This window comes from Sordaria macrospora, chromosome 7 (genome assembly GCF_033870435.1).
Source record: "Sordaria macrospora chromosome 7, complete sequence".
NCBI classification, from domain to species: Eukaryota; Fungi; Ascomycota; class Sordariomycetes; order Sordariales; family Sordariaceae; genus Sordaria; species Sordaria macrospora.
The window spans coordinates 3,966,602-3,987,794 of NC_089377.1; the positions used below are offsets into that span (position 1 = coordinate 3,966,602).

Sequence of the window (21,193 nt, forward strand, 5' to 3'; positions counted from 1 at the left end):
GTAGTTGTTCCGAGTGATAGGTCAAGGCCCGATGAATGCCATATGGGGCCGAGGTTGGTAACGTGGTGGTCTCGGGCCCAGCCGCAGCGAGTGAGTGGTGCTGAAGATGGTGTTGGAATGTGAACATGAGTTGCAACCAGGAGTCCGGACCAAGGCGATAACTGTGACCACGAGGATGTTGATCTGTTTTGATAATACGAGAAGGAGTAAATAGGGAGTGTCTCATGAGGAGAGAATCATGCTGTTCAAGACAAAAGAAGTAAGGCCAGCAACTTTAGTCCCACCCATGTCTTTCGATGTCTTCCAAGCTCGGCGAGCAAGTGAACATGAAAGGCTTGTTTCAGCTCATATGGACTTTCAAATGGTATTCTGGTCTTGGTTTTGTGAAGCTATTCCTGCACTTGTATTCAGAGCAAGCCACTAGGTCTTTGAGAGGGTGTCGTGAATCGGACAGTGATTGGAGAAGTGGTCAATAGCAGATGTCACATCTGAACTTTTGTGACATCTGGGGAGTACAGGACGTAGACCGGTCTGGATAGCTTGAAGAGAGCAAGACGAATAACGACCAATGAAGAAGAAACCGTTGTGACGATGAACCTTTCTTGTGGTCTTTTGCTGCGAGATCATCTCTCTTGGTGCATGATACATGAAGTGATCCCGCTCTCGCATTTGCGAACTCTCGCGAATCCTCGTGGTGGTCCTGTGAGTTCCAACCGCCAGTGTGGCATTACGGTGATAGGATCAGAGGGATCAGCCCAGACAGTGGAGGAGGGTTGATCGAGGTTAGCGTGAACCATTGATTCCAGCCTTGGCTTGTGAATCCACTGATTATCTCCGGCTGGTGTGATTGACATGGTATCGACAACCTTCAGGAACATTTACTCGGTGCTTCTTGAAGCTGTCGCAGTGTTGGTGATGGCTTGATGCTGTGAGCCATGAGCCTTGGAGTGAGACATGCATCGGCAGGCAGTCAAGGCGTCAATTCATCAACGTGTCGAGTCTGACAATGGAAGGGATTGATTCAGGTTCGATAAGAGTTTTCCGTCAAAGTTCAAGTTCTCAAATTTTCGAAAAGGGAAAGGCAGGTGATAAAGTGGTTGCATAACGCCCAGGCTCACCCAGGGAAGGAGGCAGGGGAGTGTGATTGTTCTCGTGACGAAGCACGCCGCTCATGTGGCGCCTATGTCTCCCCCACTGGCCTCACCGAGACACACACACCTTCCATGTTTACCTTGACCTTGGCCTTGGCCTTTTTGTTCGGGACCGGGGCAACTGGGAGGAGAATCTCAGCATACTAGGATAGGGTGGAGAAGAAGACCGAGCATTAGGTATGTTCAGTTCCCAGAAGACGGTTCGGAGAATGCGAGACAGAATCAGAAATGGAACCCCCACGGGCAGACGGCTTGTAGCTTCAAGAAGCTGTGCAACCAACCCGTCCCGGCTGCCTTGTGTGCCGACGGGTTGTCAATATGACAAATCCAATCAGCAACACTGAAGATGTTGTTACTTGGATGGTCTCGATATCAAAGAAGCCAGGTGAGCCCAGGGTCAGTGTTACCACACCGAGACAAGAGGCCGGGGGTTGACAGCTTGATGACAATCGCCGGTTATCCGTCATGTCATTCCAATGGCGGCGGTGAGGGTGGGCGAAATGGACCATGTACTTCCCCTCACCCCGCACTCGAGAGAGCGAACTCCAATTCGGCTCTGCGGTCTGGACTTGTACACGAATCCTCATTCCGTGGTATCTCTGTGGCTGATGTGCTCTTTCTATGGGGTTCAAAAGACAATAATCTAATATGCTAATGTTGAATGTTAAAGCATTCAGATGGATGTGGGAGTGACATTTAATACTGCCGAGTTGAACATTGGAAAGGTGGAGGCGTAAGATACGGTAAAGGTAGCCGAGATAGCTACCACACCTTTTCTCCAACTGACCGAGCGGGAATGCCTCGCTATGGTTGCCACTGCAAACAGAAACATCAGCCTTGTTATAGAAACAGGTAGGTAGAAATGGAATGAAAAAAGTGGACGAGGCGCGGACCAAATCAACGACTACCTAGGCAACAGCTTCTTGCCTTCTTCTGTTGGTTTCCATTTATTCATCTCCATCCGTCCTCGTCTTCATTGTTCCCCTTTGACTTAGACAGCTTCCTCCCGGTCTCCTTGCATCATCTTGAATCCCAGTTGTCCCGTCATGCGAATGCATATCTCCATACTCATCAGGTTACACTACCAACAGAACAGACGCTGAAAAGTGAGAGATCAACTATCGAAACCACTCGGCTGACCCGAGCAAGCCGACTCTAACCTGGAATCGTTGATGATACCCTGCATTATCATACAATACCCTGCATTATCATACAATACCCTGATGAGCAGTGGGAATACCCGATCGAGATTCCGTCATCCCGATCAGGAATAATCGGGCTTATCTTGTCGCCCGGTCCCCTCATTCTTTGCCTTTTCTTTCTCGAGGAGTCAAGTCCACGAGTCCAACAAGGTCCCCGTCACTGCCGGCCCTTCTGCTGTCATCTCACCTCATCCGTCTTCCGCCGTGACCAGTTCTAGTGGTCATCCAGTCAAAGATCGGGTTGATAATTGCCAACACTTTATTGCAACAAACATGTTTGGAATCTGACAAACCCTGAATAACCTCACTTTTGCCGGTCTTGGGAAATCAAAGGTCTTGGCAGGCACCGTGTACCTGCCGTCAGCGATCTCACTTGCCTGCCCTCAGCCAATCGCCATATCAGCAAATCGAGCTGGCATTTGACGACAGCTGTTGAACCCCGCCGGTTGCCCCTCATCCTTCGCTGCAATTGGCCGATTATAGACTCCGTACCTCCGTCTCCGTCTAACTGGCAGTCTTGGCAGTCTTGGCGGACTGTACTCGACCGGCGACAGCAAGAGTCGCAGGAGTTGGCAAGAGTTACGCTAACGAATGCCCGCTGTCGGCCACCCAAATCACTAACACCCGAAACCACCTGCAACACCTGAGCCGAGCAAGCGCATTGCACTAACAAGCAGCACATTCCCTACTGGCTGGCAACCACTCAAGAATCGGGCCGCCGCCCCTCCCACCGCCCAAATTCCATCTTTTTCCCCTCAGACGATTCCATCCGCGTGTTCCCTTTTGCAAGTGCCTTGCCTCGACGTATAGATCTACCCCAGCAGCTCGAGTCCAGTCCTCCCGACCTGCCACCCGACTCCGACCTCACACCTTAACCTGCCTCGTCTCCGCCTGTTAGTGGCCGGCCGACACTCAGCTGTCACATCGATCCTCCTTCAACAACTCACCTGCCTGCCACCATCTCCGTCCCTGGCTCCCGTCTTTACTTCTTTTTCTACCTTACTCCAACCTTACCTTGGGTAGTATCCAAACTCATCACCGCCGCCACTGTCCAAAAGCAACACCAACGGACGGCATCTGGCAACCCGACAGGCATATCAACCTACCTAGAAGGTACCTCTACAACCCGCGTCATCCATCTATAGAGGTAGCCCGGGCCGCTTCCTGGCTCCTGCCACCCGATCATCCTCCGACCTCGTCCTCTTTGCAGCCGGACTCGCACCACCGACGGGAGGGACCTGACCAACGGACCGCTAATTCTACCCCATCCAAATCTCCTCATCTCGACCCCTCTTCGATCCCTACTTCGATCCCCAAATCGAATCGCAACAACCACCGACGAAGCATTCATAAGCTCAACAATCTGCGCCCTTCGTTCCCAGGTCCCGCTGCTGCATATCAACGTCATGTCCGCTACCAATGGTGCGGCTGCTGCCGACTATCGCAGTCACAGTCACATGCGATCAGGCAGTCTCAACATCAACGCAAACCAGGCCGGGCCTGGTGCTGCCCCGACCATGATTGCGTCTCCCTTGCCTGGCGGCCAACTGCCAGGAGCACACCGATTTGACCATTCGCGCAGTCCACCTAGTGAGTTGTTGTCCTTTATGCCCCAAAATGACTAGGAATGCCCATTGTCGCATGTGGTCGGCTGACAACATGCTCTCTTTTCCAGATACGTCGCATGTTCCGTGCAAGTTCTTCCGCCAGGGCGCTTGCCAGGCCGGCTCCGCGTGTCCCTTTAGTCACGATCTCAGTGCCGCGGCCGAGACGGTGTGCAAATACTTTGCCAAGGTAGGACCGATAACATCCAGATTCCCGGGTCCTTCCATCCTGTCGTCCTCCTGCTGACATGTTTCTGTGCCACCATGACTTATAGGGCAACTGCAAATTCGGCCCCAAGTGTGCCAACATCCACGTGTTGCCCGACGGCCGCCGTGTCAACTATGGCAAAGGCGGTGTCACGATCGGTGCCCCGCCCGTCGCCTTGGGTGCCCGCGTGAACCCCAACACCTACCACCAACCATCCAACAGCGCCCTTACCAACTCGTTCCTCCATGCCGACGCCGTTCCCTCGTACTCCGCCTCCGCCTACGGTCATCCCGATGAACAATACGCCCACCAGCCTGGTCAGAACGGCGGAGCCAATGGAATCCCGACCATCGATACCACATATACCTCCAACCCCACCACCGCTTTTGGCTCCCCTCGCGCGGATGAGGATGTTGCCGGTCGCTTCGGTCTCGGCGTTTCTCCCGCCCCCAGAGGCCTGTCAGTCCTAGACGCCCCCCTCCCGGCTTCCTTCGACAGCAACGGCATCTCTCACGCCGCCCGCTACGGCCCGTTCCCCTCCTCGGTTCCCGAGAGGTTCGGTCTGGAGTCTAGCTCCCTCGGCATGAGCGCGACCCGGGACGCCAACACTTCGCGCACCCTCCTTGCGCTACGTAGCTCCGCTTTCGGTGGAAACGACAACATCTCTCAGTCCCTCCTCAGCGGCGATGGGTTCGCCAACAGCCCGCCCACACACTCCTCGGCCGCCTTCTATGGCTCCAGCCTTGGCGGTGAGGATGTCGGTTTTGGCAGAAGGCCGATGCACAGCAGCTCCACCAGGTTTTCCAAGCCCAGGCTGCTGAGCCAGAGCGTTCCCCATGACCGCGATTGGGACTCTGATTTGATCTTTGACAACGAGGAGGATTACGTGCCGGGAGAGTTGGCTAATGAGTTGCTCACCCCTGCCGAACGTGCGAGGAGAGGATCTAGCACCGCTACCGTCCGTGGCTTCGATGCTCCGCTGGACTCTACCGGGCTCGACACCACCAAGTTCGGTAGCCCCATCTCCCAGAGCCCGAGCAGATGGGGATCGCTTTTCCAGCGCCAAAAGGAGGAGGAGGAGAGAGAAAAGCTGGAGTCTAACGGCGGTAGCGGCAGTCTCAGCTTTATGCCCATCGCTGGCCGCAGCATCAAGCACCCGCCCTCGGCTTTTGGACACGTTGGCAGCCCACTGCGCAACTCGAGCCTCGCCAGCGCTTTTGTTTCTGAGGATCCCAACCGCCAAGGAAGCCTCGCTGGCGAGTCGTTGTCTGCGCTCACCCAACAATTCCAGCGTAGCAAAATCGGCGAAGACTCATCCCTCATGTCCTCGAGCCCCCGTGGCCTTCACCCCAACTTGGGCCGCAATGGAGCCTCTGGCGCTGGTGTCATTGGCAAGGAGAGGGGCGATAGCTTGCAGAGACATATCAGCTCCAACTCGGTCAGCTCGACAAGCGGGAGGTTCGCTACGCCGATTATCAACGAGGATAATGAAGGAGAGGAGGAGGGCGATTTTGTCTTCACCATGGAGGAGGAGGACGACACCGTCCAGGCGGGACAGAACCAAAAGCGCAACGGTAGCGGTAGCCCGCTCGGAAACGGGGGCTCGCTGGGTAACGGCGGATCTTCGTCGCCTTGGGGAAGTTATGCGGGCGCTGCTGGGAGTGGTGCGAACGGCGATGATTCGAAGGGCCAGAATGGTGTGAGCAAGGTGGGAGCTGTTGGGGCGAAATAACCGATGTTGTCTCTGGACGGGCAACGACTGCTCGACATGGGCGGGCCCTCGAAACTTCAACACAACAAACCATCCACAGCGATCTCACGCGATTCAACATCGAACTTTTCAATATCTTTCATATGCATACATGCGGTCGTTTTGGATATGTTTCATTCACTATTTTTTTCTTAGTTTCTTTCTTCATGGGGATGAGCCTCACAAACAAAAGCACATTGGGAGGGGAAGAGAAAAGCTGGATGCACGGGAAAGCGAAACAAAGCATACTTTTTTTTGGCCATAGGGAAAGAAAACGAATTTCTCAGCGGACGGGGGATGGATGGATGGATGGATGGATGGATGGATGGCGTGCAAAAACAAAACATTGTGAAGGATACCGTACGTACTATGATCACGAAACGGGAAGATAAAATGCACTTTGCTTTCACTTGAAGAACATTTGGAATTATTTTGCTTGTTTTTCTACCCTTATAGCTGTTTTCCGGGTTTGTTCTCCAAGTTAGTTGCATGATGTACATGGTATGGTAGAGGTGATAAGGTAGTGTAGGATTAATGAATTGTGTATAGAGTAGGACTACGGTAGCTGATGGATTCCGTTTTTGTTGTCTTGAAGTTTGTGACCTACGTACAGACACACGAAGAAGCGATAATTAATATTGTTGTCTTGAATGGAATTGTCTATAGATCTCAAGTTTGAAGTCCCATTTGAGTTGTTCACCCATCAAGGTTATGTCAACAGGCAGATCGAGTCGAAGAGTATGAATGACCTCGTGTACTTTTAGTACTTTTGCCCCAACTCAGCATCATACATTGCCTCAATCACTCACTTACTCACTCTTCTTCTTCGAGAGAGAACCGAGTAATCCAGGATCGAAAAGCGAGGTACTATAGGCCACAAACCTAGGTACCATAGAACACGAAAGATACTTGGAAAAAAAAAAAAAAAAAAAAGAGCACTGGATATCAAATTCGTTGTACCAAAAAATCTATGAAGGAGACGAGATACGCAAAACAGATAAAAAAAAAACACGAAGCGAAGAAAAAGCCAAGTACCGTAAAGACGAAAAAAAAACAAGGAGAAACACAAAAACATGAAAAAGATCAAAATCGATGAATATATATCTTAACCGCCCAAACACCAATTCAGAACGGGCACGGGAGACAATCAGAAGAAGAAGGAAGAAGGAGGGAAAAAAGAAGAAAAAAAAGAAGAAAAAAGAAGAAGAAAAAAAAAGGGACACACACTCATCAAAGGAGGACGAATCCGGTTCCAAGCTCTCTCTGAACTACCATACAAGTAATTTACCTGCCCTCCAAGGACGGACCGGAGATGGAGATCAAAGTCTGACTTTTACTTTACTATTTGTTTGTATTGCTGTTTGATACTGACTGATAGGTGAAGCAGCGAAGGATACCTTGAAAACCCACTCAGATCCAGATCTTTGAACCGCTATCATGAGTTTTTATGAAAGAGTTTGTTTGCAAATCTGATGATGTACCCTTCTCTCTGTTGCAAGTGCAATTAAGGTAGGTACGATCCTATTCTACTAGAATGGAACTTGACAGAACAGAACAGAACAGAACTGACTGACTGACTGACTGACTGACTGACTGAAAGTAAACGTACCTTACCTACCTACGGCAATCGATGGGGGCATATTGGCGTTGCGCAGGTAGGGAGGTTGGTAGGTATGTAGGTAGGGAGGTAGGTAGGTGGGTAGTTTTTTTGTGTGTGTGAAAGATCTTTTTGTGTCGCGTCCTTCTCAGAGGCCTTTACCATGCATGGCCGGTCCATCGAGCTAGATGAGTCAGTCGGTTCGAACTTTTAGAATGATGACTGGGCTGTATGCATGTTGGTGAGAGAAGTAAGCAAGTGAGTGAGTGAGTGACTCCTCGGGCGTAGCCTTGGCTGCCGTAGAGGTCTTGGTTTTCTTTCTTCTTTTTCTTCCTTGTTTTCTTACCCTTTTCTTTTTGTTTTCGATTTTTCAATTGAGGCTCAATTCGTCTCAGCTCTCACGCCATCCGCTGAACTTGGAAGAAAAGTAAGCGTATGTACGGACTTACTCTCTGACATCGCCAAAAAGAGACGCTCTATTTATCAACACCACTCGTATCAACAGCGTAGCTCATTTCGCAGCTCAGGCGTCTCAACCCACCCACGACATAACTGATCCTCGACCCGGTCATTCCCCAATCCCTTTCACTTCACAACACAAATCTGACACCTATTACGTCCCGTTTCATCCGTCATCTCATCTCTTCATTTAGGTGGCTGGTTCTAACATTGGTAAGGATATGGTACACGGATTGTTTTCCAGACTCAAATCGATCATTTATCGGTTCATCGTCGACTCGGTCAGGTCTGGAGTCTGGGGGGAAAGATAGATGGAGTAGATAGAGGTAGGAGGAGGAAGTAAAGTATGTGGGGTTTATATTGCGGAGAAAAGTCTAGACGCTCAAGATTTCATGATCGGACATTTAGTTGGCATCGGGCTGGCTGAGGATGTACTCGACGGCCTTGTCGACGGAGTGGATCTGGTCGGCATCCTTGTCGGGGATCTCGATGGAGAACTCCTGTTTCGGGGGAGGCTTGTTAGCATCGTGTTTCATGTCCAGTCCATCTGCTATGTTATGACCGTATGTGTCCACGTGTCCCGGGTTGAAAGGGAATGTGTTGAGAGGCAAGCAGAGCACGCTCAGGGAAGGAAATGACATAGAGCGAGCGCAAGTAGGGAAAGTAGGGAAGGTATCATAACATACCTCCTCAATAGCCATAACAACCTCGACGGTGTCCAAGCTGTCAAGACCGAGGTCGTTGGCGAAGTGGGCGGTCTCGGTGATCTATGGGTACCATTTGTCAGTCTCATCTTGCGCTACAAAAGAGCTTTCCTCTCGTTTCCTGCCATTGGCGTCATGGTCACCCTTCATCCAGACTAGGTTGCGAAGACCAGCTCGAGGCAGAGCATCGCCCTAGAACGCGCGGGGAAGCATTGTTGCCGCATGTACGGCTCGGTTGTGGGTGGTGAAAAGGTGCACTTACGTTCTTGGGGTCGTTGACCTAGAGACAAGAGATGTTAGCTTGGGATTCATCACAGCGACTCATGATGGCGAGACAAGAACGCGAGAGCTTCAGGGGGAGCAAGCCAGGGAAGCGGAAGAGTTTGGAGGAAGGAGAAAGCGGACGGGGGAGCAGAGGCAGAGTAAGACATCCAAGGAGAGAGCAGAAGAGAGCAGAGAAGCAAGCATCCAGGGCCGTGATCCCAAGCTTGAGCACCGAGGTACCCAGCCCATCCGAAGAGCTCCCAAGCTCCCGATAGCACCGGCGATGGCGCAGCGGGTACAACGCGCAGGGCTCTGTATGTGTGGACAGCTCTCGCTTCGTTCTTCTCCTTCGTCCATCTTGGTATGAGCGGTCGTGTCTTCTTCGTGTTGTCCTCATCCATTCCCTTCTCCTCCTCTTCCTCGGCATTTGCATCCTCTTTCTGGCGCTATGCTCGTGCTCGCCGCTTGCTCTGCCCTCTCCTCCCCTTCCATTTCCTTTATTCCCGGCTCCCTATTTCCTTCTCTTGCTCTCCATCCTCTTCTCCTTTTCTCTCCTCCAAACCTCTAGCTCCGTGTGTGTCCGTGATGCAACGTCTGTGTTTATCTCCAGGAATATGAACGCACCTTGTCAAATCCACTCAACACCTGCGCAATCCTGCTAAAGACCTCATCCTTCTTGAGGTGCCCACCAGCGCTGTAAAACCTGATGGCCTGGAAGGCAGCGACCTTGGGGACGGCGGCGACAAAGGCAGTGGGACGAGCGACGCCAGCGCGGACGGCGGAGGCGACGGCGGGACGGGCCACGCGGGCGGCAGTGAGGGCGGCGGTGCGGAACATTTTGGTTTTTGTTTATTTGGGTGGGTATTGTCGCGAAGAGAATGACCGTCAATTGCGCAGTGTCGAGATGTTGGAGGGTTGGGTGGTGATGGTGGCCGAAAATGAGTGACGCTACTGTAACTCGGTGGTTCTCGGACGAGGATTGTTGCGGGTTCTCTTGGAGGAGTGGATTTCTGGGCAGGTGGTTGGCTGGAATCAGCGATGATGATGATAAATTTCTCGCCTGTGTACCACAGCACCACCGCCGGGCGCGGGAAGCGGGTGTGCGGGCAGCGAGCGGGCCAAGCTAAACGGGCAGCCAGAGCTCCAGTCATGTACCTCTGTACCTCGATGCTCCCCGCAAGCAAGCCATGGAAGCTTCCGAGGTCACGTGCTCCCTCTGTCTGGGTGTAACTTTTCGTACCACTGCGGAACATCGAATTCCACTGCGGAGAAATGTGTCAGGCAGATACTCCACTAACACCCCACGGGCAGAACCACTCCACTCGACTGTTAGGCGGGTAATCCTGGTTAATGATGGATACGATGCGGTGGAGTTCATGACGATGCAGCTTGTATCTTACAGATGGTATTTGTACATTCAGCCTTGCAGCACCACTCTTAATGTTTCCCTCAATTTGAAGGAAATCTAACAACCTGACACCCCTTTTGATGGACGAAGATAGAATGATGAAAGGCGCTTTTGAGTTTAACCGCAAAGGTATCTACAGCCTTGTTTTGCCTGCCTTCTATAACACATGGTGCGTCCTGTTGATACCGCAACCCGTCCGAAACTGCTGGTCCCGAAGCTCTAGCATAGAAACAACGAAAAAGAATCATCCCTCCTCCATTGTCCGTCCTGTTATCCGGTGATCAAACTGAAACCCCTTTATCTGTAAGGAGCATCAGCCCTGATGGCAGCAGCCAACTCGGGCTCCCACTTGTCGCCGTTGGACAAAAGCTTCTCTGTTCATGTCACATTCGTCAGCAATCTGCTCTCCACGTACATCACTCACTCTTGTCCCCGTAACACCCCCTCACGAGGATCTCAAATCACCATCCGGACATAAAAACTCACCCTTGTTATACAACAATTCCTCCCTCGTCTCCGTCGCGTACTCAGCATTGGGACTCTCCACAATCGCATCAACGGGACAGCTCTCCTGGCAGAACCCGCAGTAGATGCACTTGGTCATGTCGATATCGTAGCGGGTAGTCCTTCTGCTTCCATCAGCACGCTCCTCGGCCTCGATGGTGATGGCCTGGGCAGGGCAGACGGCCTCGCAGAGCTTGCAGGCGATGCAGCGCTCTTCGCCCGAGGGGTAGCGGCGGAGGGCGTGCTCGCCGCGGAAGCGAGGGGAGATGGGACCCTTTTCGAAGGGGTAGTAGATTGTGTACCTGGATGGGGGATAGGGTGTGTTAGTAGTTGATGACGATGGGTTGGGGCTGCTGCAGGCTGTTGATCGTAGGTCGTGGTGATGGGCATCCAACACAGTATGAGCGCGCTTAGCTACCAGCTACCAGCCGAGCCGCAGAGCCGCAGAGCCGCAATCTCCATACTCCAGTGCGCGAGTCATGATACTTGTCATGGCGTGGATCCCTTTGACCATCCCATCGGCTTCCACCCTTCCACCAGCGACCGCGCCAGAACCTGACCCTGAACGTGAACCATAACCATAACCATAACCATCACCTTCGCTCTCTCGCCACCCTGTCCCTTTTTCTTTTTTTTTCTTCTTCCTCTTCCCCTTCTCACCCAGAGAAAACAGCAACAACCAAAAGAAAGACAGCAGGTACTTACGGCGGCCTGAAAAACTGCTCCATCGCCACATACATGCCCCTAAACATCTCCGTCAAAAGGAAATACCGTCCATTCTTGTCCAGCGCGTGTTCCTCCTCTTGGTCCCAGGTCTTGGGGGTCGGGATACGGAAGCCCTTGGGCGGAGGACCGGCGGGAGTTGCGTAGGTACGGATGGCTTGGGAGACGAAGGAGGGGGCGATGATGGCTCGGCGGGTGGTAAGTTGGCGCGCGACGACGGCAGCGGCCGAGGAGGCAGTGGTGGTGAGCATGGTGGCGGTTGTGACGTCGATGAAGACGGCGGGTGGTTGTGGTGGTGATTAAAGTAGGTGGTGGTATGAGATGCGCCGGGTGATGTTGTAGGAACGGTTGTCGTCGCGATCCTAGGTGGCGATGGCAAAGTTAATTACACTGCTTTGCTTTGCGCCTGCGACTTCAAACTATTGTGACCAGCCAGCGTCCGGTTCGGTTTCGAGCTTTCGACGGTAACGACCAGAACCAAATCGGGACAACGGTATCATAGACTAGAGTGGATCGAAGGCAGTTCAAGGGAAGCGGAGACAAGCGCACGAACCTGGATGGAGGCGACGTTCAGCACAATCCCCGGGCTGGCAGGCTGCTGCGATAACTTAACGTCGGTTCGGTCGTCGATGGATCCCTGCCGTGTGCTTGGAGTACGCCGTCCACCTCCAGACGGAGCCTTGGAGCCACTCAAGAGCCACAGCTGTGGATTTGGAAAGGCTAAGCTGGGATTGGCTGCGGCTGGTGAGCTGTGTCGCGAAGGCATGATCCAGCACGTGATACTTTACACTCCTCGACTTTATCTTATCTCCGGTCGGCCCCACCAGAGCTCCCCAAAAGACCCCACTTCCAAGCTCCAGATCCAACCCCTCTTTCCCCTGAGCTGCAATGTGAGCTGGCAGCTTCCTTCCCCCATATGAGCTTCCTTTTCTTGCGTAACTTCCAACAACATCCACATGACAACTTGGCCGAGTGGTTAAGGCGACAGACTTGAATAACCTCATTATTCAGCTATCTGTTGGGTTCGCCCGCGTAGGTTCAAACCCTGCAGTTGTCGTTGAACAATTCTTTTTTGCATTCTCACCTTTAATTTCTACGAAAAGCTCCAGGAGCTCCATGATGGGCTTCCTTTTTTGCGGTGTGCTTCTACTTGTGAATACTTGTGCCATCATTTCATGTTCTCTCAAGCTTCGACTGACCAGCTGCCATCCTTTCTTCGTCATCAGAAAGCAGATATCTGCCTATACATGATGGGTACCTCTGGCTAGTTATTCCTTCGTTCGTTCATCTGTGCTTATGTTCTATTCGGGAAATAACCAAAGAATGTAGCGATGGTTGTGTTGACCCTTGGTATTTTGTTGTAGGCCGAGTGTTTACCTCTGACCTCCTGTTTGCAATACGGCTCGCTTTGGTTCAAAATTCGTTCTGTCAATTCGGGTATCACGGTCATCGTAAAAGGGCGTAACCAGCACGAGACAGTCAAGGAACTTTCAGCTCCATTCCTCAAGTCATTACTCATCAATCATGAGGTACCATGCTAGCTCTGACCATTCTAGGTACCTCATGGTTTTGTTCCAGGTTTGCTCTCCAGTCCTCAACGCTCAACTTACTCCCGGTTCCATTGCTTTTCCATATTTCCATTTTCCACATTGATGTGCAACTTCCATTCCTTGCACACCAAGAATGCCTTACCACTATAAACACCTGGAACCTCTCTCTTCCCCCGTGGACCATCCTTCATTTCCACTTTCCTCATTCCCGCCCGGGCACCTTACTCGTCATGTTTAGAAGCATCTCTCTCCCCAGCTCCGAGTAATAGGCCCTCACGCCTTTCAAGCATCAATCCCAATGGTCCACCTTCATCACCAGCTTCTCCAACTCCATGTCCAACTCCATCGTCATTCCCAGTGCATCGAATCAATCTCTCCTCCCTCTTTGACCATCTATCTCCAAGATCTGTGCTCTCTGTGGTAGGTACCGAATCAAATCCTCCTCCAACTTTCCATCCCATAGCGCGTTACTCCTTCAATTCGCCATAAAGAATTGCTAAGCGTTGTGCGCACCAGGCTTTTTGCCACTCCTCGACCAGACAGTTGTGCAGTGGGAAGCCACGGCTTCGAAGCACGCGGCCTTGAGGGGCTCGAGTTTCTTGGGATCGGCCTGTTGTTAGACGGATTGTTGGAGATTCAGATCATGTCTGGAGCGATGCCCATGGACTGAGGCCCAAAGGGACGTGTATTTCTCCCTCTCGGTACTATTGAGTTGGGTCTGCAGTTTGTCACGGTAGGTCTCCAGGCAGCTACTTAAAGGAAGGTCTGGGTTAGGGAGCTACAGTCACCAGACCACCGTGGGGACGGTGGTGCAGTCCAGACGTACGTCAGAGGTCGAAGCGCGCCACTTCTGTTCTGCTTCGGCTATAGGTCTCCCTCCCTCTGCTTGAGTGCCAGAAGCGGTTCGTTTGATTCTTGCTCGCGCGGTTCGACAACTTTTTTTAAAACCTTTTTCCCCCTTCTTTTGGTTAATCCGGTATATCCTTTACCGCGAAGGGATAATAGATGAACGGACATTACCTACCTAGCTAGGTAAGCTAGGTATCGTTTTGGTTGTTGGTAAAGAAGAGTTGATGACGACATCAGAAGGAACCGAAAGGAACAAGGATGTGAGGATGTTCCAAAACAAACGCCAATGGTATTCCAATTTCAGTTTCGACTAACAAGCAAATCCATCATTGTCCAACCTCGATGACCCCTTCTTAATCTCCCAAGCCTTCAAGCCCTCACCCTAGGCTTAACCCTCACCCTAAACCCAACCGGCCTAATCTGGAACCATCCATCCTGCACAAACTCATAGCCCTCATCCGCCACCTCAAAATCGACCTCATGAATCAATCTCGCCGTGACGATCTTCAAGAAATTCTTGGCCCACTCTTTACCGATACACTCCCTCTTGCCATTACCAAACCACTTCTTCACACCCTTGGGCAAGTTCTCAAACTCCTCGCCCATCATCCTTTCCGGCTTGAACGCCAGGGGGTCTTCAAACACCGCTGGGTCGCGGTTAACTCCCGCCAGTACGATGATGAGCTTCTGGTCGTGCGCGACTTGGTATTTACCTCCTTGCAGAAGGATGGGTGACTTGTCGGCTTTATTCTGGCGAGGGACGGGCTCGATGTTGAAGCCTGGGGCGGCGCACGAAAGACGGAGGGTTTCGCGGGTTATGCCTTCGATGTACTTGAGTTCAGACAGGTGTTCGTCCTTGAGAGGACCGGTGCCAATGACGCGGTCGAGTTCTTCGCGGGCTTTGGTCACGACCTCGGGGTTTTGCAGAAGGTAGTAGATGGTGGCGGTTATGGCGCAGGGAGCGGTGGCGGAGCCGATGGGCATGGTGACGATTTCGTCGAGGACTTCGGATTCCGAAAGACCCTTGCCGGTTTCGGGGTCTTTGGCGTTCATGAAGGCCCAGAGCATATCCTGCTTGTCTGTGGGGTTCTCTTGGCGGTACTTGACGGTGTCGGCGGCCCAGGTGCGTAGAGTATTGGTGGCCTTTTTGAATTTGGAGGAGTAGAGGAGCCAGTTGACCAGGCCGGGGCGGGTTGGACGCATGATGGCTTCCGAGACGGCGTCTTCCATGGCCTGGATGACAGGGTGGCCGCCTGCTTGGATGCAATCCAGTTTTCGGCTGAAGAGGGTGAGACTTGTGGCTTCAAGGTTGAGGAGGTTGAGGTCGACGAGAGGCTCGAGAACGTTGTTGTTGTTACCGAGGGATGCCCATTTTTGGATGACCTCGGTTGCGCAGAGGTTAATGTCGTCGGTGTAGGTTGAGACGACCTGAGGGGTGAGGAGGGGGGCGATGATTCGGTGATGGATTCCCCAGCTTTGTTCGTGGTGGAAGGCTGTGAAGAGGGAATCGTGGACTGTGGCGCGGATCTCGACGATTGGACCGCCTACGTATTTCTGGAAACGTTGTTCATCGCACAGTTCTTCGGCGAGGGCGGCGCTGGCGACGAAGACGATGGTCTTGCCGAGGATCTTGACCTGGAAGATTTCGCCTGAAGGTGTTAGCGGGTGTAACTGTCGACGTCTTCCGGGCTGTGGGTATTACCATATTTCTCTGCCAGTGTCTTGAGGGACCACCACGTGTTGGCAGGTGTGATGTCGAAGAGGTTTCCCAGCACTGGGATTCCTGGTGGTCGTGGAATTGGGGTCGACATTTTGATGATTGTGGTTTCTGAGGGCCAGACAAAGCTGAAGAGAAGAGAACTAGAACAGCAGCTCAAGAGGTGCAGACTTCGCCATTATACCTCTTCCCTCTTGACCACGTCAATCCACCCCTTCCACCTGAACGTCGCCATCATTCCAGTGACACAACTTTTCCCCAAGCCACTTGAGCTTTTCCTGCCTCTCGTCCCTCTTTTCGACCCGCCATTGCGCAAACTCTGAGACATTGTACGTCGGGGTAAACCAATCGTAGTCCTCGGAATGATGATAACTCGGAGGGTTCCAATGTCGTGTAGCGCAGGATCTCGAGGGCCGCAGGTGTGATGTGTTGAAACATGCATCTCGTAGCTCCAGTCGATTGCTGGTTAGGGTCCCCTACATAGCAAAAGGCGGGTGATCGACGACATGGCGACCAATAGGAAGTTTGTGTGGGTGCATCTCACAATCGGAATGGTTGGGGCTCTGGAGGCGGTCGACCACGGTGCATGGCCAAAGCTATCCTGAAAAGGCAAAGCTGAAGAGAATCGTGGAGCTTGGAGACGCAGAGTTGAGAGCTGAAAAGTGGCCGCTGTCTGGCGGGCGTCTGCTGGCTGCAAATTTCAAACTAGCTCCGGGGGGACAATGGAGGGACAGCATGGTGGCACTGGCGACGGGATGTGGTCGAGGAAGACAGAGTAATAGGATGAACGAAGACGAATTGGTATATTTGGTGCCATTGTGGTGCTACCAGTGGTCGCTATGGAATTCTTGTCGACGTTGAGTATGCTTGTGGTTAAAAGAGTGGAGGTGGAACAAGATCCAATGATGTGTTGACGTTGGAGAAAGATGCGACGGACTTGGGAGAAATACAGCGGAGCAAACACCGAGATGACAGGGGACGGCAGGCAGGGGTCGATAACCATGGCTGGTCTGTGCTTGGAAATACTAAATGCATGTGCCAGAGTATGCATGGGCATGGTGCTCTCAGGTGCGACAGCATATGAGGGGGGTGCTCTTCAGTCAGTCTGGAACCCAGTCTTCAGATGCAAATACATCCAAGACAATTGACCATACTACATATTTTCTTGTTGTTGTTAATAAAGTTGGTGAGTCGAGTACTGTTCAGGAACTGAAGCACTGAAACGCACAGACCATTTCTGACCATCAAGGTGCATTTCCCCAACTGAACAATTGAAGAACGGCAACCAAGTCTAGAAAGAGGGAGCAATTGAGAGATCATGGACTACAGATGAAGAAAACATAAAAAAATAAAAAGAGAGGATTAGAAAACAGAAGTGGAATCTTTGAACAGTTTATACCCGTCATGTTGGATGCGTTGTCCAGACACGGCACCTCCAATCGTGATTCTATGACACGGGTTAGGGTTAGGTATTTGTGTGGGGGTCAACCACACCCTTGTCTACGAGAAACACCCAACTGCCATGACAATCATCTTTCAACGACAGTGTACGACTCATTGACTCTGTTTGCTTACATTTTCTCTTCTCCTAAATGGCTGTTATTCCTGTTAAATCCAGACCGGATCAGCAACTTCCCCAGGAACGGTCAATCAGATCAATCAGGGGAAACAGCCTTAATGCCAAGACATGGGGGGACGACGATGACGTGTTTGATATTTGGAGAAAACAACACCCCCAACAACTTGAACATCAAAAGACACTCACCCATAACTCGTGCGTTTGACAGGAGCTCAACCTCCGGATTGCTCCAATTCAACCCGCGGACAATGGTTTAATTGACTGTATCCACTGGACGGGTCCGCTTCCCACTAGTGTCTACAAGTTTCCAAATTCCAATAGCCTGTCACGGTTCCTGGACAATTGGCAAGAGAACATGGCGCTCCTTCCCCCAACACGGGAGGAGGTGCTGGACGGCAGTCGTACAGAAAGCTCCCCGGCCAATCACTGTAAACGGTTTACATATCAATGACGATTGTAACTGCCCTTTTGAGAGGCTAGCGAGGCTAGCGAGACAGCTTGGGCCGAGAGATGCATCATTGAGCTGTCATGATCATGAGGGGGGCCTTCCACTTGTAGACTGCAGCCTGGTCGGGGCAGGGCATGTACTGGCCGGCAGCCTAAACTTCATCTCGACTTGTCTGGTGCCGAAAAAGGGAATATAAACCCAACTGAACCCGTCATCGCCAATCCCCAAACTTTCAAAACAATGTCCGTACACCACCAACTCCAACTCTCACTCACACCACCCGCCCGCCTCTCTCCATAAACCACACCACCATCACAACAAACCACCTTCATGTATCGCTTGGCAGCCCACACCGGCCTCAGACAGGCCCCCCGAAGCATCGCCAACAACACTGTCCGCCCAGCCCTCGCGACCCCGCGCTTCTTCCAGTCGGTCGACATCCGCACCATCATGAGCTCCTCCTCGGGCGTCAAGGTCTCTGACCGCATCAAGCACGACCATGCCGAGCTCGAGCAGCAGTACAAGAACATCATTGCTGCCAAGGACACCGACACTCAGACTCGCTGGCAGAACCAGTTCATCTGGGAGCTTGCCCGCCACTCCATCGCCGAGGAGATTGTCGTCTACCCCGCCTTTGAGAAGTTTGTTCCCAACGGCAAGCGGATGGCCGACAAGGACCGTCAGGAGCATCAGACCGTATGTTCCCCAGTATACCTCACATTTCCCATACACGGGCTAACCTCTCCCGACAACAGGTCAAGAACCTCCTCTACGAGTTCCAGAAGATGACTCCCGAGAATGCCGAGTTCCGCCCTACCCTCGACAAGCTTTGGAGCAATCTCTCGCAGCACATCAAGGAGGAGGAGAACGACGACTTGCCCGCTCTTGAGCAGCACATCGACGCCGACTACTCGGGCCAGCTCGCCACTAGCTTCAACACCACCAAGCACTTTGTTCCCACCCAGAGCCACCCCAGCGCTCCTGACAAGCCTCCTTATGAGACCGCCGCTGGTCTCCTGACCACCCCGTTGGACAAGTTGATGGATATGTTCAAGAAGTTCCCCAAGGAGGACATGAAGGCTTAAACTGTCTCATGGGATGCATAATGAGAGGATAATCAGCAAGTTGTGTGGATCACACTTGTGTAGATAATGATAATGATGCAACGAATCAAATAATCATAATAAACAATGGCTCTTTTCCCTCCCTGTGAGCAGTGAACAAAAGAAGATTGATGAAATGAAGTTTAGCTGACAGTATTTGCCATCCAGAGTCGCATTGCCTCCGGAGGCCCCATTCGGGGAGGGACCTCGCTTCGCTCGAACGATCACAGTGGAAGATAGACATACCAAACATCAACAACCACCTAAAACGGATACGCCCTACACTCATCCTCCCTACTCAAATCCAGACCCCGGTCCACCTGCTCCTGATGCTTCTTATCCAAAAACTCCAACAACACCTCCCCGTACCTCTCCATGCCCTTATACTTGGCCACATGATTCCCCCAACTCCTGATGGCGCTCGCCAATCTTCCAGGCGCATACTCCTCCTCAGAAATTGCCTTGATGGGCTCAAAGTACGTCCTAATCGTGAAACACACGGCCCCCGTCTTAGGCAGTCTCCTCAACGTCTGCCTCTCGCTCCTAAAATAATGGTGTTCAACAGCCTTATTCTTCTCCGCCATACTCCAACTAATCTCCCCATCCCCATCTTCAGGTCCAATACTCCACGACCAAGCCAGCGAATCGTCCACCTGAATAAAGTAATTGTTTCGTCCCACCATCTGCTCTGGCTTGAGTCTGCGGAAAAGGTTATACATCCCCTTATGCAGTTTTTCCTTGTACTGCGGCACGTCTCCGCTCGTGTGCAGTTCCGCCAACGACATGCCGAATTTCTGCGTCAGCCGCCAGAAACCTGGTAACAAAGCTGCGCCGGCTAGGAGATAATATTGGTTGTCTGCGCGTTCGATCATCAGGATTAGGTCGTCTTGGATGAGCCGGGCGGCGATTTCCATTGCTTTGCAGCCTTGTTCTACTGCTTCTTCTTCTGGGCCCGTGCCGGTCAGAGAGGAGACGTCGAATGACTCCCCAGACCACAAATTCTCAATCCCCCGCTCTGTTCTCTTAAACAAAGTCGGGTATCTCTCCGGCAAATAAGCAACCAGCTCTTGCAAAAGTTCTACCGAAGCGGCAGCAGCTTCAGGCGCAACCATAATACACTTATCTCTCCGCTCGGCGATTCGAAAAGCTTTGGTGCCGTGGTACTTGGCGTATTGGTTATCGAGCTCTATCCAATCTTCTGGCTTGATCGTGCGCAGGCCCATGGTGGTGTGGTAGATGGGGCCGTAGCGGAAGGGGCGGTAGGGAAGGGGTTTTGTGTTTTCGAAAGACCAGGAGGGGTAGGAAGGGGGTTTGGGGAAGAGGTAGGAGGAGGGGCGCCAGGTGCCTGGGGCGCGGTCTCTCAGGGATTGCTTTTCTGAGGCCGTTGATGTGGCGGTGGTGGGTTTGGAAGGAAGGGAAGGCTGTTTTTGTTTCGACTTTTGGTAGCGGTTGTTGATGAGATATAACAAAATGGAAGGGAAAAGGAAGGCGATGAAAAGGAGGTTTTGTTGAGGCGTGAGTTTGAAAGTTGGACGGTAGGCGTGGAGGGTGTCGAGGAGTTGGTCGAGTTTTGTGGATGTGTCGACGGCCCCGGACGCGGATGACCCTAAAGGGGCGGTGGTGCGGTTGGTGAGTGGTGAGTCCATGATGTGGTTTGTTGTCGATCTTGATGTTGATGATGGGTGATTCGTGGTGGTTTTGGTGCTCAAAAACCTGTGATATCACGGCTTATACCCAGTCTGGGGCTCGTAACAGAACGGGAAGATGGGGACACAAGTCTTATATATCACACCTCCAGAGTCCAGAATTCACATGATACACTACCTATCTTATCAGCAACCTGGAATCTTGTACGACCAACACGGAAACAGAATAGCATCTCTTGCATCACTTGCATTCGAAGTTGGTTGGGATCACTCTAGTAAGACAAATGAGTCTCCTTATCAGCTTATCGCGCCAACTTCGGGACTTTGTTTCCTTTTTGGGAACCCGACGCCTGTGATCCCATCTCCCCGCACTCTGTGCCGCGCTTATCGCCAATCATCAAATGATGAACTAACGGAACGGTATCAGATCTTCTATGTCTGGAATCAGGTCTACCATAAAATTTGAGGCAAAGTCTGGGGAATGATGATCACTGATACCTTTGATGCAGGTGGGTGGGATAAGATGGATCAGTTTGGTGGTGGTCATGGTGTTGACTTTTTCGAGCTCGAGATAACGCGAGAATTTGATTCCAATTTCGGGTACAGTTTCCTTTTGTACCTGTATGCCTGTTACACTGGTCGTCCAAACTTTCTTCTGGCCGTTCGTTGTTATTTCTCGAGCGAAGCTAGATCCCTTCACCGGTTGAAACGGTGCCGGTCCTGTCAT

At 52.0% G+C, this 21,193-nt stretch overlaps 6 protein-coding genes and 1 non-coding gene across 7 annotated transcripts; 3 read left to right on the forward strand and 4 right to left on the reverse strand.

Moving 5' to 3' along the window:
• The first annotated feature begins 1,707 nt into the window (after nt 1–1,707).
• On the forward strand, nt 1,708–6,572 carry SMAC4_07683 (uncharacterized protein). Its single transcript, XM_003350829.2, has 3 exons — nt 1,708–3,943; nt 4,029–4,147; nt 4,233–6,572. The coding sequence occupies exons 1-3, from the start codon at nt 3,760–3,762 to the stop codon at nt 5,895–5,897; spliced, it is 1,968 nt and encodes a 655-aa protein (XP_003350877.1). The 5' UTR covers nt 1,708–3,759; the 3' UTR covers nt 5,898–6,572.
• Nucleotides 6,573–8,006: 1,434 nt separating this feature from the next.
• Nucleotides 8,007–9,964, reverse strand: SMAC4_07682 (uncharacterized protein). The gene is made up of 4 exons (XM_003350828.2): nt 9,564–9,964; nt 8,938–8,955; nt 8,658–8,738; nt 8,007–8,471 (listed from the first exon to the last, which is right to left on the reverse strand). The coding sequence occupies exons 1-4, from the start codon at nt 9,774–9,776 to the stop codon at nt 8,376–8,378; spliced, it is 408 nt and encodes a 135-aa protein (XP_003350876.1). The 5' UTR covers nt 9,777–9,964; the 3' UTR covers nt 8,007–8,375.
• Nucleotides 9,965–10,272: 308 nt separating this feature from the next.
• On the reverse strand, nt 10,273–12,236 carry SMAC4_07681 (uncharacterized protein). Its single transcript, XM_003350827.2, has 4 exons — nt 12,128–12,236; nt 11,557–11,936; nt 10,834–11,153; nt 10,273–10,721 (listed from the first exon to the last, which is right to left on the reverse strand). The coding sequence occupies exons 2-4, from the start codon at nt 11,823–11,825 to the stop codon at nt 10,645–10,647; spliced, it is 666 nt and encodes a 221-aa protein (XP_003350875.1). The 5' UTR covers nt 11,826–11,936; nt 12,128–12,236; the 3' UTR covers nt 10,273–10,644.
• Nucleotides 12,237–12,532: 296 nt separating this feature from the next.
• On the forward strand, nt 12,533–12,631 carry SMAC4_14161. The gene is given in 2 exon segments: nt 12,533–12,569; nt 12,588–12,631. It is a non-coding gene; the product is annotated as a tRNA-Ser (tRNA).
• A 1,615-nt stretch (nt 12,632–14,246) lies between these two features.
• On the reverse strand, nt 14,247–15,873 carry SMAC4_07680 (uncharacterized protein). Its single transcript, XM_003350826.2, has 2 exons — nt 15,676–15,873; nt 14,247–15,622 (listed from the first exon to the last, which is right to left on the reverse strand). The coding sequence occupies exons 1-2, from the start codon at nt 15,782–15,784 to the stop codon at nt 14,343–14,345; spliced, it is 1,389 nt and encodes a 462-aa protein (XP_003350874.1). The 5' UTR covers nt 15,785–15,873; the 3' UTR covers nt 14,247–14,342.
• Nucleotides 15,874–17,510: 1,637 nt separating this feature from the next.
• SMAC4_07679 (uncharacterized protein) lies at nt 17,511–18,993 on the forward strand. The gene is made up of 2 exons (XM_003350825.2): nt 17,511–18,413; nt 18,473–18,993. The coding sequence occupies exons 1-2, from the start codon at nt 18,048–18,050 to the stop codon at nt 18,800–18,802; spliced, it is 696 nt and encodes a 231-aa protein (XP_003350873.1). The 5' UTR covers nt 17,511–18,047; the 3' UTR covers nt 18,803–18,993.
• A 90-nt stretch (nt 18,994–19,083) lies between these two features.
• SMAC4_07678 (uncharacterized protein) lies at nt 19,084–20,557 on the reverse strand (the record flags this gene model as incomplete). Its single annotated transcript, XM_003350824.2, has 1 exon — nt 19,084–20,557. The coding sequence occupies exon 1, from the start codon at nt 20,464–20,466 to the stop codon at nt 19,084–19,086; it is 1,383 nt and encodes a 460-aa protein (XP_003350872.1). The 5' UTR covers nt 20,467–20,557.
• Nucleotides 20,558–21,193: the final 636 nt, after the last annotated feature.

What these genes read in the sequence shown, in the direction of transcription:
- SMAC4_07683 (XM_003350829.2), top strand. Translation starts at nt 3,760, where the DNA reads ATGTCCGCTACCAATGGTGCGGCTGCTGCCGACTATCGCAGTCACAGT. An exon ending in CCATTCGCGCAGTCCACCTA is followed by an intron (nt 3,944 to 4,028) that starts GTGAGTTGTTGT and finishes TCTCTTTTCCAG; the next exon opens with ATACGTCGCATGTTCCGTGC. An exon ending in TGTGCAAATACTTTGCCAAG is followed by an intron (nt 4,148 to 4,232) that starts GTAGGACCGATA and finishes CATGACTTATAG; the next exon opens with GGCAACTGCAAATTCGGCCC.
- SMAC4_07682 (XM_003350828.2), bottom strand. Translation starts at nt 9,776, where the DNA reads ATGTTCCGCACCGCCGCCCTCACTGCCGCCCGCGTGGCCCGTCCCGCC. An exon ending in TTGTTATGGCTATTGAGGAG is followed by an intron (nt 8,472 to 8,657) that starts GTATGTTATGAT and finishes CCCCCGAAACAG; the next exon opens with GAGTTCTCCATCGAGATCCC.
- SMAC4_07681 (XM_003350827.2), bottom strand. Translation starts at nt 11,825, where the DNA reads ATGCTCACCACCACTGCCTCCTCGGCCGCTGCCGTCGTCGCGCGCCAA. An exon ending in GAGCAGTTTTTCAGGCCGCC is followed by an intron (nt 11,154 to 11,556) that starts GTAAGTACCTGC and finishes TCCCCCATCCAG; the next exon opens with GTACACAATCTACTACCCCT. An exon ending in GGAATTGTTGTATAACAAGG is followed by an intron (nt 10,722 to 10,833) that starts GTGAGTTTTTAT and finishes TGACATGAACAG; the next exon opens with AGAAGCTTTTGTCCAACGGC.
- SMAC4_07680 (XM_003350826.2), bottom strand. Translation starts at nt 15,784, where the DNA reads ATGTCGACCCCAATTCCACGACCACCAGGAATCCCAGTGCTGGGAAAC. An exon ending in GACACTGGCAGAGAAATATG is followed by an intron (nt 15,623 to 15,675) that starts GTAATACCCACA and finishes TAACACCTTCAG; the next exon opens with GCGAAATCTTCCAGGTCAAG.
- SMAC4_07679 (XM_003350825.2), top strand. Translation starts at nt 18,048, where the DNA reads ATGTATCGCTTGGCAGCCCACACCGGCCTCAGACAGGCCCCCCGAAGC. An exon ending in ACCGTCAGGAGCATCAGACC is followed by an intron (nt 18,414 to 18,472) that starts GTATGTTCCCCA and finishes TCCCGACAACAG; the next exon opens with GTCAAGAACCTCCTCTACGA.